Raw genomic sequence first — 20174 nt, forward strand, 5'->3', positions numbered from 1 at the left:
CCGCCTGGACGGGATGCATAACCACGTAAATGTAGACTTGGACAAAAGATTGGAGCCAGTCTGTGAAGTAGAAAACCGCCACTGACAAAATATTTGATCTTTCAAAGGGTCGGGTAGTATTAATATAGGTAAGGTTCTAACATGTTTGAGCTTTCCAAGCTAGCAGACTCCAATAAAATACAAGTTTGAACATGATGGCTGGTGTCAAAAACCCAAGCATTAAAAGCTGGTTAGTCAGTTTCTGATTCTGAACGTGACCAAACTCTCTGAGGGTAGTAATAAAAGTAAATGCGACAGCCCTCTTTAAAACGTTACTAAGGGAGTGTGTGCTTGTTAATTCAAGGGTTGCCCGATTGGTTTCTAACGAGACTCCACAATGACTTCTCCATATGAGTAGGTCAGTCCACCAGCCAGTGTTGCTGCGACTTCTAAATTACCATTGGCCCAGTTTTTAAACAACTGCTGCCAAACTGTCCACAATCCAACCTTTGACTCCTTTGTACCGACAAAAATGCATAACTTCTTATCCCCAGTCATCACAGACATGAAGCCAAGAATAATGAAGTCAATGACTTTGGCAAAGCATGAATCAGAAGGCAGCTGTAGCTTTGACGTTTGTGTGTGTGCGCACCACAGAAAGATGAGACACGATGTTATGTGAGGCTTGCAGCTGCTGTTTGGAGAGTTCATATTGTCCATTCAGTAAATTATTCAGTAAATACCTCAATATAATGTACACTACATATGTCCAGGCCTGTATATCGTAATGGCCAGCTGGTCACCAATATGGTGCACAAAGACAGTGCCCAAACAGCCTCACAATTCCATTACAGCCTGGGTGCACTGAAGTTGTTCCAAGATCCATTCATTCATTGTCTATGTGAAGTTGCAGGCAAATCATAATGGGCGTCAAGGCCCCTACTATCAAGCTGGTGCTGGCGAGAGAGAATAATGTAGTCCACCGCTCAACTGGATTCATCACCTTGTTGCACTTGGTACGAGAGAAACATGAAAAAATGTGGGTCCAACCAGTTGGCAGCAGTGAGACGCCTGGTCGCTATTATTCAGTGCAACGAGAGGTAGAGGCAGACAAAGGGAAGGCAGTGTGAGTAGTGTACAGTAATTGCAACTCCCAACCCCAATTGTTTACTACAACAGTCATTAACTCCAATAGCCGCTTGGCTACTGAAAGTCAGAGCAAATTAATTCCAACACTGGCTGTGGGAAAGAACAGTTTGTTTTTGTTACCCAACTGGAATCTTTAAATACTGACTGCATAAATGGATCAAAATGGATAAGTAGAGCAAGACCAAAAAGGTGAAAGAAGAGTAAGACACCATAGACTTACAACTGACAAGTTTACAAACACTGATTTCTAAGTTACAGTAATATTTCTAATTGTACGTTCACTGTACGGACAAACTTATGCCAGCAACAGTACCAGCTCTAAACAGCTCTACTCACCTCGAAAATTGCAAAAACCAAGCAACATTGAACGCCTCAGTCAGAGAAAGACATGCAGAAAAAACACTGAATTTCTTTTAATACTTTGTTGTTATTATTAACGCTTACTTCTTTCACTCCCGGCGTCACTTATTTAAAAAAAAAAAAAAAAAAAAAAAAATATATATATATATATATATATATAAATATATATAATTAGCCCTTTGTAAAGCTCACAAGAAAGTCAAAAGCCCTGACAAGTTTTGCGGTTGGGGCAGTATCCGCTGAGCTCTTACTGGCATGGCTGCGTCCCTGTCGCCCTCCCCTCTACACTGCCTGAGCTGCAGTGCGGGTGGGTCATCTGGCGATGGCCCGGCGAATCGGCGGGAGGATCACAGTTTGGCATGCTCACCTGTGCCCAGGCCCAAAGACCTTGCTGTTCGCGCCTTGTTGCATATCCTAAAATGTTACAACGATGTGGCAAAGAACATCCAACCAAGTCATTCCTTTGCTAGTCACAAGTAAAGGCTTCTTTATACTCACGCGGATGGCGACCGCGCTGACGTCACTGCGGCTGTCCCGCGCGTGGTTTGCCTTTATACTCGAGCGCAACCCACACGCAGTTTTGAAAATGTACTGCAGTTCACCTCCAAGTTGTGGGTGTCGCTCCGGCCAGTATTAGATAGGACTCCACAAGGTGGAGTTTCCTCTGCAATTTTTGGCCATTTCCGGTAGCCGTTTTTCCTTTCCTTTCAGTAATTAGGAACAAAGCAACAACAATGGAACAGTGTCTGCTCGAACAAATGTACCTAGATGACCAGATGATACGTTTAATTATGCTGCAAAAACAATCGAGAAGGCAGCGGCGTAGATGGTATGTAGAACCAAGGGGCACACTGAGTAAGTCATTACAGCATGTGACGAAAACTGACCAATCACGAGAAATGATCTCCGCGGTGTTCGACGCGCAGCAACAATTTTTCCCGTGTGCGGTCACGTGACGCAATGTGGGCATTGTCGGCCGCGCGAGCGCGGGAGTATAAAGAGGTCAAGTCTTTCCCCTCAAGTCCGAAGTCGAGACAGGCAAATCTCAAGTCAAGTCGCAAGTCATACACCTTTAATTGAGTCCTTTTTGTGTCATTTTAAAAACAATAAAAAATGTATATATTAATGTATATATCAATTTATATTAGTTAATATGTATATATTTAATATTTATTTATCCAAACAAGTGCATTGAACGCGGCAAAGTGGCCGACTGGTTAGAGCTTCAGCCTCACGGTTCTGAGGACCCGGGTTCAATCCCTGGCCCCGCCTGTGTGGAGTTTGCATGTTCTCCCCGTGCCTGCGTGGGTTTTCTCCGGGCACTACGGTTTCCTCCCACATCCCAAAAACATGCATTAATTGGAGACTTTAAATTGCCCGTAGGTGTGACTGTGATTGCGAATGGTTGTTTGTTTGTTTGTGCCCTGCGATTGGCTGGCAACCAGTTCAGGGTGTAACCCGCCTCCTGCCTGATGAGAGCTGGGATAGGCTCCAGCACGCCCGCGACCCTAGTGAGGAGAAGCGGCTCAGAAAATGGATGGATGGAAGTGCATTGAACCTTTATGGGTGTTTATTTGATTATGGGCCTTTTTGTGTCCTTGAAAATATATTTAAATAGATTTTTTCAATAACCGGGCAGTGGGCGTGCCTAATAAGTGTTGTCTCAAATTTCATGTTAATATTAGTATATTTTGACATTTTTTGAGCGGTTTTATGGTGGTATTTTACAGTTTTGACCCTGTCCCTAGCACAGGGTTTGGATATATAAAGCTCTATCTTTCTACTAAAAAAAAATGCTAAAAAGGTGTAACTTTTACCATAAATTCCTTAAAATATAATATAATTAATGATTTCTCATCATATGTACAAAACATTTCAAATTCTGTCTTTTATTTTTACTAAAATATGTCTGTCCCTTAAAGTTGCACATTGACCATTTTCAGATCAATGAAGTTTATTTAAAATCTGATTATTTAATTCCCTGTGTCATTTTGTCTTGTCACTCAAGCACATGCTAGGGCAGAGAGAAGTCAGACATTTTGATAATCAGAATCATCTTTATTTGCCAAGTATGTCCAAAAAACACACAAGGAATTTGTCTCCGGTAGTTGGAGCCGCTCTAGTACGACAACAGACAGTCAATTGACAGAGAACACTTTTGAGACATAAAGACATTGACAAAAAAACAGTTTATTGCCCCTTCAAAACCAATCGGTAGTGCGTTTTCACTTATTCCATGAAAATGCTATGCTATGACTTAATTTTTCTCACTTTACTTCTAAAATGACAAACAGACCTGTCACAAATAAGAATTTGCATTCAGTAGTGATGCAATTATTAATCAAGTATTCTACTGATAATCAACAGTATTTTTCTTAAAACTCAGATGTGCAAATACAGTAGCAGGACATGAAGAATCATAAATGTAGTTTCATGTCAAATAGATGGTAACTGTGCTGATGGATCGGTAAATTGACTCTTGAGAACACTACACTGACTAAACCAAACTGTAATGAACAGGAAGCCCAGACTGCGCCCGGCCCGACCCATAACTATTTGCGTGATCTAGCTGCTAATCCTAACAAAAACAAGCATACGTGACGCGATTCCCACAATGCAATGTGGATTTTTTTATTTTTGCAATGTCTTTATTGCCACGTTAATTGTCGTTGTCGTTTCTGTGTATGTTACCAGTGGTTCTTGGAATGTATACCTTAATTAACTGTCACATTTATTGCTGATTTATGTTGTATTTCGCCCACCCCCCTCCATGAAACTATTACTTTAGGTAGTGTGTGAAAGAATGACCTCTTGGTCAATTCCTTTACAGGTGCGTCTATCAGAGTGTTAACTGTCTAAAGACAGAAATTAAATATAGCAATAATAGCATGGTACACCTTGACCTGCTAAATAACCAGTAAGATTTGCAGCAGTACGTTGCCACTTTTTACATTTTGCTGTAGTATCACAATAAGTGAAACATTGAGCTGTAGAAAGAGAAGCTATGACTTTTGGTTTCTCAATGCTTTGGTCGAAATAGCAAGTCTTTTCAAGTCCAAATGAAGTCACGAGTCATTGCTGTTCAAGTCCAAGTCGAGTTGTAAGTCTTGTACATATCGTGAAGTCCAGTCTAAAGTCATCAAATTCATAACTCGACTCCAAGTCATGTGACTCAAGTCCACACCTTGGTTGTCTGATCATGTGCTAAAAATAGTACCTCTCAGTACCTGGTTCTACCAATGGAAATTCATCAAAAGGAATTAGAGTCCTGGCAAGATGAATAAGGTAAACATCAGTGGAAAAAGTCATTGACTCCAAGCTTTGTCAATCCATCCTGGATTTTTAATTATATTGACGAAGAGCAAGGGACACATCTCTCTAGTTGTCTGACAGCTACCTTGAGATTCCTCACCTGTCCAACATGGGAGCCGCACCTGTCACTGTGTACTTAATCACCCACAAGGGCCAATGCTGAGACCAGACGCCACACAGTGCCATGCCGCATGCACATCCAACCAACACGCACACAAGCAACACACCAAATTAAAATGAACTTTCTCGCCACCTACAGGGCAGAACCTGGCTGTTGAAGATGACAGTGAAGCACTGGATAGGGTTGGTGTAGCGATTGGAGAGGGATGGAGGTTGGGGGAAGAGAACGGGCGGGCAGGGGGAGGGGAAAGAAAAGTTGTCATTTCCCGACTCCTCATTAATATTCCGAGGTTAAGAGCTTTTCAGCGAAACGTAATTAATTGAGCTTGAGCCTGACAGTAAACAAGCAATTTCAAATTAAAGCGAAATGACAGCAGCATCATTTGTTAAAAATGCGCAGGGCCTCCCAATTTTGGCAACAGATAAATGAGGGAAAATGTTAAGGAGGAAAAAACTGATGAAGATATTAATCTTCACCTGTCTGTGTCAGCGTGCCACTCATTGCTGCGATGTTGCTCTCCATCTTCTGCAGATGCTTCTTGTCCTCTCGGCTGTCCATAATGAGGGGAAGGATGTATTTCTGCAATTAAAAGCGTGGCACAATATTAGACTTCTCTATGGTGGGAAGTGGAAGAAAGATGAGGAGGCAACAAGGCCACCAAGACGTGGCAGTGGAGGGTCAAAGACATTGTTTTATTAGACTAGTGCATCATTGTGTAAACTGTGGCTGATTAAGTGCACATTTCCGTGTCCAAGCAAGTGATTCAAGTATCAAGTGTTGAAGCCATTAGTAGATTAGAAAATAGCTTCACAGCTGTTCTTATTTTCAGCTTTAAATTCATGTAATCTATCAAGATGGTTCCACATTCAACTTGGAGGATTTGATTTGAATATTGTCAATTATTTGAGATTTAGATTCATTCCAATTTCACTTACGGTACATTTCTTGGTTTTCTAACAAGTCAGGGTAAATGAGAAAAAAAATTGGCCAAATGGATAATGACAATAACTATAAGCTAGGCCCAGTAAACATAATACCTGCCAAGGCAAGAGTAGTCCAAGGAAACTCATGACAATTAACATTATAAATAGTTAATCCAAAACAATACAAATGTATACTTGTGATAAATAAAAAAGTGTTAATTACCTGAAACAGCTCACAAAATGATACTGTATTAAAGAATGGGGAGGACTACCTCCTTCAGAGTCACCTAGGAGCCAATGTTTCGTCTTGCTCATGTGACGCCAGGCCATACTAGCACAAGTAATAAACACTTTTTGGAGAAAAAAAATAATGAGTGTCAACGCATGGTAATTAATAAGTGGGTCGCTGTGACTGAGGTGTTCACAAGGTGCACAATAACAAAGTACTGGGCAGAAGCCAGGACATATGGTGAGACTAGCGTTATGCTCTTGTGACATGACAGCAACCTGTCCCGTCCCACTAGGGGATCCTAACACTCTGGTGACCGGGGTCTGGTGAACCCTGCATTAGGGAAACTGAACTGCTACACTGTGTATTTTTTGCAAAGTAACATCTGTTGAGAAAGAAAATGACTTGGTGATCTGAAAACTGTGTAAATAAAGCTTAAATAAAAAGACCTACACAAAGGTTGTCTGGCTGTGTTGTGTAATCTTGCGCACTCAAAGAGGAACGCAACGTGTCATCGAGCACTAGATCGAGTGCTAAAGCTTCTGTCTGCCTCCAAAATGAGCGTAATGGCTTCCACATGCCACTCAGACTGCTACTACAGTAACAACCACTGTCGGATTAATCGCACTGAGGACAAGAGGCCCCATAAGCTCATGTTCAAGGGCCGTTAAGATTGATACAAACCAGGATGATTATTTTTAGATTGTTGGATTTAAAAAAACAAAAAACAAAACAAAACAAAAAAAGTTCGAGTCAAGTTAGCCACGATACATTTTAAAGAGAAAAACAAAACTGAGAGGAAAGAAGGGGGAGTAGAAGTAAAAGGGGGAAAAATAGGGTCTAACTGAGCTTCTGCTTTGATTGCTTTAATAAGTACACCAGAACAAAGTTACATGCTGCAGAGACGACTGCTATTCTAACACTATAATTCTTGAAACTGTTGCGCTGGCCACCAATTTAAATGTAATATCATGGAGAGGCAGTACCAACGGATCTGTATATGTAAAACACATTATCTAACCAAACAGAAAAAATAAAAAACAATAAAAAAAATAACTTGAATGTTAGAGAACAGGGCTACTGCACCTTGTAAAGATGATGACAGCTGTAGGCAATGCCCACCATCATGATGGCGAAGGCACCATAGTTTCTCCATCTGTAGCCTTTTGGACCTTGAGAACAGGATAAAATACTTCATGTCAAATAAAAAAAATAAAAATTGGGGGGATTTGAACCTACAAAGGCGGCACCTGTGTGGAGTTTGCATGTTCTCCCCTTGCCTGCCTGTTTTTTCTCCGGGTACTCTGGTTTCCGCCCACTTCCCAAAAACATGCATGGCAGGTTAATTGAAGACTAACTTGCCCGTAGGTCTGAATGTGAGTGCAAATTGTATTTTGTATGAGCCCTGCGATTGGCTGGCGACCAGTTCAGGGTGTACACCGCCTCTTGCCTGAAGATAGCTGGAATAGGCTCCAGCACGCCTGCGACCTTAGTGAGGATAAGCGGTTCAGAAAATGAATGAATAAATGAAAACAGGAGTGTAATTAACTATTTAGAACTGTGAGGCAGATGTGCTAACCAGTCGACCATCGTGTCGCCTAAGTTGTGTGTAGTGATGTGAAATGACACAGCGGAAAAAGTATTGAACACGCCAACTGGTATTTATTTAATACTTTATACAAAAGCCTTTCTTTGCATGGACAGCTTCAAGACGCCTCCTGTAAGGAGAAACTAGTCGCATGCATTACTCTGCGATTTTGGCCCATTCCTCCACACAAGCAGTCTTCAAATCTTGAAGCTTCCGTGGGCTTCTTTTATGGACCTTGAGTTTCAGTTCTTTCCATAGATTTTCGATTTGATTCAAGTCAGGTGATTGTCTGGGCCATTCGAGCAGCTTTATTTATTTTTTCTTTGAAACCAATGGAGAGTTTCCTTGACTGTACTGCATGTTTTGGATCATTATCCTGCTGAAATGTCCACCCTCATTTCACTTTCATCCTCTTAGATGGCAGCAGATTTTTGTCAAGAATGTCTCGGTACATTTGCCCATTCATCCTACATTCAATAATGTGAAGTTTACCAGTACCATTTGCTGAAATGCAGCCCCACACCATCATGTTCCCACCTCCGAACTTCACTGTTGGTATGGTGTTTTTAGGGTGATGTGCAGTGCCATTTCTTCTTCAAACGTGGTGTGAATTATGGCATCCATACAGTTCAATTTTGCTGTCATCCAACCAGACTATATTCTCCCAGTATTTAACCGACTTGTCCAAATGTTGTTCAGCAAACTGTAAACGAGCTTTGACATGCTTTTTTTCAGCAATGAGGTCTTGTGTGGTGAGCGTGCATACAGGCCATGGCGCCGGAGTACATTATTCACTGTTTTCCTTGTGACAACAGTACCTGCTAATTCCAGGTCTTTTCTAAGCTCTCCACAGGTCGTCCTTAGTTCTTTGACAACTCTTCTAATTATTCTTTGCGCTCTTCTGTCAGAAATCTTGCGAGGATGACCTGATCGAGGCAAATTTATGGTGGTATGATTGGCTTTCCACTTACGTATTATAGCCCCAACCGTACTCATTGGAACATTCAGAAGCTTAGATATGCGCCTGTAACCAATGCCATTATGTTTTGCAACAATATGTTTGCAATGGTCTTGAGACAGCTCTCTGCTCTTACCCATCATAAGATGTGTCTTGACTCACACCTTGGCAATGAGACCTTTCTGGAGGCCATCAATTAGGGCTGAACCAGCTGATATTCATTTGCACTGACAATGGGCTGGATTGCTATTTGATTATTGATAGATTGTAGGTGTTGTCTTGGCTTTCCAAGCCTTTTTGCACCTGCATTCATGTTTTCAATACTTTTTCCCTGTGTCATTTCACATTTTTACACAACTTAATTCTTGCGCTTATTTGTTCTACTTTCTTTGTATGTATGGATGACTTGGGTTGTTCCCAAGATCTATTGAAACTTTCAGGTCAATAGCACCTTTGAAAGTATATTTAGTGAGAACAATGTTGACGTGTTAAATACTTATTTCAGCCGCTGTATTTCCATTCACTTCAAACAGACCGATTTACTAAAGGTTTGCACGTGCAAAAACATAACTTAAGTAAAATGTAATAATAATTATGTAATAGGAATTTACAGATGTCTCAGAAAAGTAGAGCAACATTGTATCAAGAATAATTAGATATAGTCTAGGATTTGGTATTAATATTTTCAGCTTCAAATACCATCGTGAATTAGATGTTAAAGGAGGGGGCTACTACAGTTTGCATGTGTTTTCCATGATGCTGAATGGTACTATACAACTGTACGCAACTTGTAGAGCATCCAAGGTCAAGTAAAGCAACGCACTAGCACCAAAGAGTGTTTGCAGTAGTGAATAATACGTGAGTTCTATAAGTATGCAAGGCATCTCCGTTCATTTGAGTAGCACAGCAAAGTAACTCAAATATTTAAATCAAATCAGATTTCCTCTCGCCCAAGAACCCCCCCACTCCCCACCATACATGGAATATAGTTACTCTGAATTGCAAACAAAAGGGTCACATTGTCTAAAAAGTGTTACACACCCTTGCCAGGTTTTTGTGATATAAAAAAATGAGACCAAGATAAATCCACAGCATCAGAGGGATCGCACTGTCCAAAGCTATCAGTCAGGAGAAGGGTACAAAAAAATCTACAAGGCATTAACTATACCAAGAAACAGTGAAGACAGTCATCATGAAGTAGAGAAACTATGGCACAACAGTAACATTTACAAACAACTGGATATCCAATATACAAGCCTGACTACATTTGGCAAAAAACATACTTGAAATCCCTCTAGAGCACGTGGGAAAATGTGTTCTGGTCCAATGAAACAAAGTTAGAACTTTATGTCCATATTTTGAAAAGGTATGTTTGCCGCAAACAACACTGCTCATCACCAATAGAACACTATACCTGCAATACAGTGAAGTATGAGTGGCAGCGTCACGATTAGGTGCCGTTTATCTTCAGCTGGAATTGGGGCCTTAGTCAAGGTGGAGGGAATTATAAATGGTTCTAAATCCTAGCCAGTTTAAGCACAAAGCCTTCAATCTTCAGCTAGACAGCTGAAGATGAATTTCATCTTTACCATGACAATGACCCAAAGCACCTTGGCGATCCGATCCCAAGCTACAGAAGCTGGCTCTAGAGATGTGGAACGTCACCTCTCTGGCAGGGAAGTAGCCCGAGCTGGTGTGTGAGGTCGAGAAGTTCCGACTAGACATAGCTGGGCGTGCCTCCACACACAGCTGGGGCTCTGGTACCAGTCCTATCTACAGGGTTGGACTCTGTTCCACTCTGGAGTTGCCCACAGTGAGAAGCGCTGAGCAGGTGTGAACATACTGATTACCCTCCGGCTCGGTGCCTGTATGTTGGGGTTCACCCGAGTGGACGAGAGGGTAGCCTCCCTCCGCCTTCCGGTGGGGGGACAGGTCCTGACTGTTGTTTGTGCCCATGTACCAAACAGCAGTTCAGAGCACCCACCCTTTTTGGAGTCCTTGGAGTGGGTGCTGGAGACATCTCCCGCTGGGGACTTCATTGTATTGTTGGGGGACTTTAATGCTCACGTGGACAATAACAGTGAAACCTGGAGGGCGTGATTGGGAGGAATGCCCCCCCCCCGATTAAAACCGAGGTGGTTAAAAAGCTCCTCGGTGGCAAGGCCCTGGGGGTGGATGAGATTCCCCCGGAGTTCCTAAAGGCTCTGGATGTTGTGGGGCTGTCCTGGTTGACACTCCTCTACAACATCAAGTGGACATCGGGGACAGTGCCTCTGAATTGGCAGACTCGGGTGGTGGTCCCCCTTTTAAGAAGGGGGACCTCCTGTGTGTTCCAACTCCAGGGGATCACACTCCTCAGCCTCCCTGGTAAGGCCTATTCAGGGGTGCCGGAGAGGAGGGTCCATTGGGAAGTGAAATCTCAGATTCAGGAGGAGCAGTGTGCTTTTCGTCCTGGCCGTGAACAGTGGACCAGCTCTACACCCTCGGCAGGCCCTCGATGGTGCATGGGAGTTTGCCCAACCAGTCTAAATGCGTTTTATGGACTTGGAGAAGGCGTTCAACTGTGTCCCTCGGGGAGTCCTGTGGAGGGTACCCAGGAGTATGGGGTACCGAACCCCTGATACGGGCTGTTTGGTCCCTGTATGAGCAGTGTCAGAGTTTGGTCAGCATTGCCGGCAGTAAGTCAGATTCATTTGGACTCCTCCAAGGATGCCCTTTGTCATAGATTGTGTTCAAAATGTTTAGGTAATTTTCTAGGTGCAGCCGAGTCGCAGAGGGGGTCCGGTTTGATGGCCTCAGTATTGCATTTCTGCTTTTTGCAGATGATGGTGTTCTGCTGGCTTCTTCAAGCCATGATCTCCAACTCTCACTGGAGCGATTCGCAGCCGAGTGTGAAGTGGTTGGGATAAAAATAAGCACCTTCAAATATGATACCATGGCCCTTAATCGGAAAAGGGTGGAGTGCCCTCTCGGGGTTGGGAATGAGATCCTGCCCCAAGTGGAGGAGTTCAGCTAGGCCGAAAGGCGAAGCTCTCAATTTACCGGTCGATCTACGTTCCTACCCTCACCTATGGTCACGAGCTGTGGGTCCTGACCGAAAGAACGAGATCCCGGATACAAGTGGCTGAAATGGGTTTCCTCCGCAGGGTGTACGGGCTTTCCCTTAGAGATAGGGTGGGAATCTTGGTCATCCAGGAGGGGCTCAGAATAGAGCCGCTGCTCCTTTGCATTGAGAGGAGCCAGATGAGGTGGCTCGGGCATATGATTAGGATGCCTCCTGGACGCCTCCCTGGTGAGGTGTTCTGGGCATGTCCCACTGGGAGGAGACCCCAGGGACGACGCAGGATATGCTGGAGAGACTGTCTCCCGGCTGGCCTGGGAACGCCTCGGGGTCCCCCTGAAAGAACAGGACGAAGTGGCTGGGGAGAGTGAAGTCTGGGCTTCCCTGCTAAAGCGACTGCCCCTGCGAACCAATCTCTGATAAGCGGAAGAAAATGGATGGATGACCCAAAGCACAGATTCAAATCAACAAAAGATTGGATTCAAAAGGGAAAGATTAAGGTTTTGGAATGCCCCAGTCATGGTCCAGACCTGAAGCTGATCAAACAGCTGTGAAGTGATCTGTGCACAGGAGATTCCCTCACAATCTGACAGATGGGGACCATTATTCCAAAAAGGAGCAAATATTGCCACATAAAGATGTGCAAGTCTGCGAAAATGCTGACCCAAAAAGACAGTTATATTATAAAAGCCAAAGGTGCTGCAACGAAGTATGAGTTTAAGGGTTTGCATATTTATGCAACAGGTTATAGTACATTTTTTTATTCTTTATTTTTCCTCTTACAAAATTGATTTTTTTTTATTGGGTTATACAGGTTAATAGTCATGTTAATATTGGAAAATGTTTTAAAATGGTTTGTCTTGATCTCTTTTATAATATCACAAAAATATGGCATTCGGACAGCGATGTGGAGACTTTTTATACCCACTGTAAACAAGCCAACAACAGAAACGAGCAGAAATTAACTTTGTTGTCGATGTTTCGCTGAGTGACAGATACTGTGAAAGTATGTCATTGTGGAAGCAGTCATGAGTGCCAACTGTCTGTCAAACTGGAAATTCCCCACACAAGAAAAGCAGTGAACTGAAAATGTCACTAAAAAAAAAAAACAGGTCTTGATAGTTTTTCTTTTATTTAAATAGGTGAGGCCCAAATGAAAAAGACCACAGGCCTCTGAAGCAGAACAGTTTTGCTGGCTTCATGTAATGATTTGGCATGCAAATCAAATGAAAAACCGACTGTCATTTTGTGCGGTACATAATTTCAAGGTGAATGGTATTCTTTTCATAAAAGGGCATGTTTTATTGCTGCTGCAGCATTCATGGATGAACCTGTAACCTTCCCTATCGAAAATATTTGAATCATTCCCCAGCATTCATATGGTAACCACATAAATTTGGGTCTTCATCAACATTATAGCTGCAATAGATTGTCTCATGTCCCACAATACTGTGCTTCTGAAAGGCCTCAGAGTCCTTGGTATGGGTGGATGACCCTGGACAAGACTCACTGTATCACATGGGGTCTTCACCTGCTCCCCCTCCCCTTTAGAACCTTTCATTCTTTCTCTGTCTCTTCCTTTTTCTCCAGCACTTCCACTCTGCCATATTCCTCTCTTTTATTTGGTCACTTAAGCTGGGGAACAGTGGACTCCATCCCCCAGTTTTCCAATCTCCTCTCAAATTTATTGGGTTCAGTGGAGGCCTTCCTGTCCTTCTACTGCATGGAAATAGAGATCAGAGTATCCATTACTTCGACAGAGATGGATGCGGGTCCCCACGTACGGTCCCTATAACAAGGACATCACAGGGAGGTAGCCCTCTCTTTTCGGCATGACCCCCCATACAAGACTCCCCGCTCTCACCTCATTATGCAGCTTCCTTATAGCCGTTTTGATATAAAACCCCCCACTATGGACGGAGAGCCACGGGTCCCCCTAACTACATGGCCATCCCATCAACATCACTTTCATTACAAAACATGAGATGCCGGGGGAGTCAAGGACAGTGTAGTAATAAATGAGGGTGGAATACATCCGGAATCATTGTCATATGGGTTAAGCATTACGCAGACTTCATTCTGCATTGGTAAATCAGTGGACAGCACTCATAACCCCTTGAGGTAATAAAGACACAAGTTGCCTCATGGGGTCTTGCCAGGGTGGAACTGTTTGAAATGCTATGGCAAGGGCAGAAGTCATGGGGCTCTGCAGTACAATGCCATACTCCAATGGTCTAAAATCTCCATCAACGTTATTGCTTTAACACAGGGAATAGTGTAAAAAAAATCCAGGGAATCGTCTAAGGGACTAGAATAGCACTCACTAGAGCACAGTCTAAAACAAACAATTGTAATTTGGATCAGCAGTGAATGTTATACCTTCAAAGAGAGCCACATCCTTCATATGCCCAAAGTCGCTAAGATTAGGGCTTTATTAGGGGAAACCTTTTTTTTTTTTTCCTATTGTGCCCAAGCACTAGTCCTTCACAAAATGAGTGGCCATGAAATAAACCTCTTTAGGAGAAATAAGAAGAGCAAAAATTTAAATGATAAATTAAGCACAAAACGTTTACTTTCCATGTTCTGCATTACGATGCCATTATGAGGTACGAAAATTAGTTGTGCACTCACTGTTTCGAACAACAGCAAAGTGAGGAGAGTCAAGAGGATGTGGAGGGTCCACAGTTCTCAAAGGTAGGACATCTTCTCTGCTGCCTGAACGCTGAATGGCCAACTCAACCTCCTCATCAGTCAAGCCTGCAATCAATTAAGACATTTAAGAAACTCCTGAGGCTTTGGCGACTTACTGTACATGTTAACAACAAAATGGCTCATTTGCTATCATAATGCAATCATTAACACTATCAATTCTCCTCAATATGAACTCATTCCATTACCCCAACTGTAAGCCTGAAGGATATATTTTCATTTCATAATTCTTGAGAGTTTGGAGGATAGCTTAAGCTTAAGGGATGTCTATCAAGGGAGACAATGTGCAAAGCTTCCCTTCAATGAAATCTGAAACTCTGCAAGCCTATTAACTGTCACCAAAGGCAAAGAAAATAACTCTGTCCACTTCTCCTTGTTATATTTCCCATGTGGAAATTTCATACACCCCAGACAGCTAAAATGCATTATTTTAATTTCTTCATTGTAATGTAAATGTATTACATAAATTTGCAAATGCCAATATAATTTAATCTTCAGATCTTTTTAATGATTTTAGTTTTGATTAAATTGCAAAGGGCTCCCTGATGGAGAATCAGAAGGGAGGAGAGAAAAAAAATCTAATATGAACATCCTATTTTGTGGGAATAAAGGGCTGTATTCCAGGCTGCGTGTCACCATTGATATGGGTGTAAATTCAATGAACATTTGAATTGAAACAGCATAACATTGGATCATGAATTTAAAAAAATATATTTATTGAACATATACAAACAATTCAACAAGACAGGTTATAAATAAAAGGGGGAACATAAAGGCAGCAGTAGATTTCATCTTTCAATGTAATGTTCAACAGGAAGAAGTGGGAAAAAAAAAAAATTGGTCCTACCCCTAACTCTGAGTACAGATTTGACTTAAATAATAATGAAATAGGAAGCTACTCATGTATACAGTGGGGCAAAAAAGTATTTAGTCAGCTACCAATTGTGCAAGTTCTCCCACTTAAAAAGATGAGAGAGGCCTCTGTTCGCAGCCACATCATTAGTGTGGCTGCGTTAGTGTAATGTGGAAGCCTCTTAATTAAAAACAAACAAACAAAACAAAAACAAAAATCTCAAAATCATTCTGATGAATAAATTGATCGATAAAAGTGGTTAATCGCCCAGCCCAATTTGGAACTCGAACGCAGCCTATAAATTTTTTATGTAAACCTAATCATGCTTTATTAAATTGATACCTTGGGGAGGGAAGGGGTTAAGATGGTTTTAATAAGGTGACAATTGTAATAAGAATGGTTTCCTTAGGCTCCCAATGCAGCACCTCTAAAACACTGCTCCTTATAAACAAGGTTATGTAGCTGATGACCACCACCACTGAGAAATACATTTCATCTCCTCCTTGTCTTTATCCCTTCACTTTTCCTCCACAGCCTCCTCCTTGCTCAGTAGTGTGATCCCTTTCAGATGCGATTCAATTAATTGCTCTTAGATTTAATTACAAGCGATAGAGTCCAAATCATCCCTCTTTCACCGATAGGGGGTCCACAGTTCGTAACAAGCATCCTCTGGTGAGTTAGTAGAGACTTACTGTAATTATAGTTTTAGTCCAGTTTTCCTGTGACTTTGCCCCTTCTCACTTGAGTATTCTCACATACAGCATGTCTTCCATTTTCTAATATTTGCTCCCAAAGTTGATTTCTTCACACCAAGGTGCTTACCTATTGCAGAGTCAGTCTTCCCAGCCTGGTGCAAGTCTACAATTATGTTTCTGGTGTTCTTTGACAGCTCTTTGGTCTTGGCCATTGTGGAGTTTGGAGTGTGACTGCTTGAGGTTGTGAACAGGTGTCTTTTATACTGATAACGAGTGGAGGACCGAGTAACTTCTTGAAGAAGTTACAGGTCTGTGAGAGCCAGAAATCTTGCTTGTTTGTAGGTGACCGAATACTTTTTTTCTACCATAATTTGCTAATAAATTCTTTACAAATCAGACAGTTATTTTTTTTCTCATTTTGTCTCTCATAGGTGAGGTATACCTATGATGAAAATTACAGGCCTCTCTCATCTTTTTAAGTGGGAGAACTTGCACAATTGGTGGCTGACTAAATACTTTTTTGCCCCACTGTACAATACACTGAATTATGTAGGTATCCCAAAATAACGGGTCCATGTAAGATAATCACGACAGTCAAGCTAACAACTGCCAACTGCTCCATCATCATCATATTTTTCATCACTCGTTTTAAAAGGAAGCCACACGTTTTCAAGTCATTATCATAGTCATTCTACAAGTTAATTCTTCTAATGGATTATTATTTTTTTTAATGAGTAAAAAGTATTATTCCAGACATCCTTATTTTTATGAAGAATAGCTATGGTTACAGACATTTTGATTTCACTCTTGAGCTATATGAGACTTCCAACACAATTTATTATCAATTACTGGTATTACTCCAAGGAATATATTTTCATAGTCTTCTTAATAGAATTGACTATTATTTTTTCACTTTTTTGTCGTTGTCGTTATTTTTGAATAATGTTATATTGATTACTTGGATTTAAAAGTACAGTGCTGCCTTGATTTAGGAGTTTAATTTGTTCCATAAAAATGTTGGTAACTAAAAACATCTTTCCTAATTGAAAGGAAATGCAGGCCTGGGAATATTCTCATTCATCCAGGTCATTTCATTCTTAGGACACATAATCGATCGCAACTGTACTGTTCTGTTTGTCTTAGAAGATGTTTCACCTCTCATCCAAGCAGGTTTCATCAGTTCATGCAACAATGCTTAGTTAGGACCCACGAGCCAGTGTTTGTGTGGAAGACTCAGCTATTTATGCTCCAACTTAGAGGCATGCCCCACACCACTTACGGAATCATTCTTTTGGAATGCAAAAAATGGGGCGATCAGTTAAACCGCCTGGCCAAGAGGTCATTGTTAGTCCACCACAGTCGTTGGGTGGAAACTCCCCTCTCTCATTGAGATATACACACACACACACACACACACACACACTGGCTAGTGCATCCTAACTAAGCCTTGTTTCATGAACTGATGAAGCCTGCTTGGATGATAGGCCAAACGTCTTCTAAGACAAACAGAACAGCCCAGTTGCGATTGAGTCAATGCCCTGAGAAAGGAAATGCAATTAACCCATTCCAGCACCCCAAAAACACTAACAAAGATGTTTGTAACATATTTTTGAATAAGAAAAATAGCACTCTACAATTTTGTACTTTATAAACGCTAATAACACAATGTAATAGAATGAAAGGAACAGAACAGTTTGTGGATTATGATGATTAAATGGCCATTGCGCTGCTCATTCTGGCGTGCACGCCTTAGCCACCAGGGGGAAGCATAATCCATACAGACTTTACATGCAAATTTGAGAATGAATCGGAAGAAGACCATCTCCACTAAACTGCAATTATGTCATTTATTCGCACACGATAAAGAATATATGCCCATGAATATTGTTCTATGGTGTCTTCATGTGTTGATACTGCGTGTGTTCAAATGCTACAAATTTGTATAATTGCCGAGACATCGTTAGCCCATCATTTTTTGTTTGGCATTATGTGTTAACATTAATGAGCTGACTGTCATAAGACAAAGTTAATAAATTAATGTGCTTTGGCTAAATGCACAACATGAAATTCACTTTGTTTTATGTTTCGTTCAAGCAAAAATTCAAGTGGGAGTGGCAATAAGCAGCTTGAAGGAATCACTTGGCCTCTTTTCTTTTTTTTAACCAAATGTTTTTTTTCAACAATAAAAATGTTGAATATGATATGCACATTTTCTCTATAAAATATAATTTTTACGCCCCCCCCCCCCCCCAAAAAAAAAAAAAAAGAAATATGATACCCAAAATGCACTTTAGCTACTGTCCACCGGCCTGATGTAAACTCAACAGAACTATTTGCATGCTTACCTTGTGGCAGCTAAATTCATGTAAGTATGCAAAAATGGCTGAAAGACTTATTTTGCCACTTGTTATTATCTATAAACAGGCTTTATTTTGAGACTGTATGAGGGTGAGAGGGTGCGGCAACTCGGTCAGGGTGTTAAAGGGGGTCTAGGGGGTCTGTGGCTCCAAACATTTGGAAATGACTGACCTAAAACATTAAGGAATTTCCATCTAATCTATTATCTTATAGAACAAGGGGAGGTCCTGGTCATCCCTTACTTTAATGCCACAAGAACTTCAAATGGCCATGAAATTGGTTGGATAATTGAAAGTAAATGTTGGCCATCCTGTAGTCTACAGAAGGTCCTGAGTGCCAGGAAGTGCTGAGTTTGTGCAGTCAGATTGCACAGTCAAATAAGCAATAATGCGTCCCTGGACTCCAGACTCATCTGACCACAGCAGACTACATGGTGGCAGAGTATTGAGTGAGATGAGGAAGGATCACAGCTTCATTAGAAGACACATTTTTCCTTTCATCTTGAAATGTAAAAGTCTACATATAAACTAACAAGTTTAATCAATGGACATTTTAATGAGAGTTCATGATGTAAAGTTGATACAGGAAAATGCAATTCAAACCAAAATTAAGTTAAGCTCTTAATTGTTCTCTGGTCAAAGTACAGCTGCAAAGTTGTTCTGTTGGTACAGATCTATTTGAACACAGCAGCAGCAAATGAAAGCAGCCTTAGATCTTACAGAAAAAAAGAACAAGGTTTTACATATAAAAGGAAAGACAAAAAAAGGTTGGCGAAATTTATTAGAGGTTCCAAAACCTGTAGAATGACCCTTGGACCCCCATTTCAGATCGACCCATGGGGAGATGAATTTTTAAGACATAAATTAAACCTAATGACGACACCATAAAAAAGAACAATAATGGAAAGCTATTCTGTATTTCATTATACTGTATTATTTGGTGCACCTGATACACGCAGTGCCTGTTTATGAGTCACAGTATTAGCAGATGCTCAGCCAAAGCATTTGCTTTGACCTTGCCATTCTCATCGGGGCATGAAATTACAGTGCTGGCACCTCGATATTACAGCTATAAATACTGTAAACTGCATATCTGGACTACGTTTTCTATTGTCGTTCAACATAAACCTGATCGGTATTTATTTAAAGGAAAACCCATTGCTCGTCAGGTTATTTACAGCTCTATTTCCAGAGCCTCATATTCTCTCGGCATTTTTAAGGGCAAAGAAGCAGTGAGGCTCTTTTATTAAATTAATTTCTCCAATTCTGGCACTCTTGGACTTTATGGGTCAAAACCTCAGCAGGACGGTCAATTACAAAAATTGCGCACTAAAATATTTTGGGTAAAAGATGAACACATTTCCCTCTACGTGTCCTTGAGAGGAATTAGATTTTGGATCTATTTTAAAACAAAAATCAACAGTACAGGTTATGTCAAGTAGAAGGAAGTAAATGGAATTTGAAGAAGTGAGGCGCGGCATCAACACATTTAATAAGTCGTGCTGACGGTCCTTCACGTCATTTTCGTTTGCTACAACTGCTACAAAATGGCATACACACTTATAGCGTATTCATTTATGTATTAAAAAAAAGAGGAGACTGTTCTCATTTCCCTGCTTTTATCGCCCTACTGATGACAAATGTAGGCAAGGCCTCGACTAGGTGGCGCCATGGAGTAATTTATAACCACATCAATCCCTTTACCTTCTTTGCAGGCCTTGGTCATTGTCATTTTTGTCCAAGAGGTGAGTCGCATAACCTCACTTACACATAGCATCCCATTAATATGTGGGATGATTATCCTTACCCTTACCTTCATACCAGGCACAGTCATAGACCAACAGCCTACCTATGTTCTCTGTGACCCTCACTCACTGGCC

General features: G+C 41.3%; 1 protein-coding gene across 2 annotated transcripts in view; it reads right to left on the bottom strand.

Annotated features, from left to right (window-relative positions):
- pex14 (peroxisomal biogenesis factor 14) overlaps positions 1–20174 on the bottom strand; it is an 84231-nt gene that overhangs the window by 20874 nt on the left and 43183 nt on the right. The window contains exons 4-6 of one of the 2 annotated variants that reach the window (XM_061782096.1): positions 14312–14437; positions 7160–7245; positions 5398–5500 (exon numbers count right to left, since the gene is read on the bottom strand). In XM_061782096.1, coding sequence (XP_061638080.1) covers positions 5398–5500; positions 7160–7245; positions 14312–14437 — 315 coding nt within the window. The remainder of the gene's footprint in view (positions 1–5397; positions 5501–7159; positions 7246–14311; positions 14438–20174) is intronic. The other variant, XM_061782105.1, reaches the window with a different exon arrangement.

This window comes from Phyllopteryx taeniolatus, chromosome 1, assembly GCF_024500385.1.
Source record: "Phyllopteryx taeniolatus isolate TA_2022b chromosome 1, UOR_Ptae_1.2, whole genome shotgun sequence".
NCBI classification, from domain to species: Eukaryota; Metazoa; Chordata; class Actinopteri; order Syngnathiformes; family Syngnathidae; genus Phyllopteryx; species Phyllopteryx taeniolatus.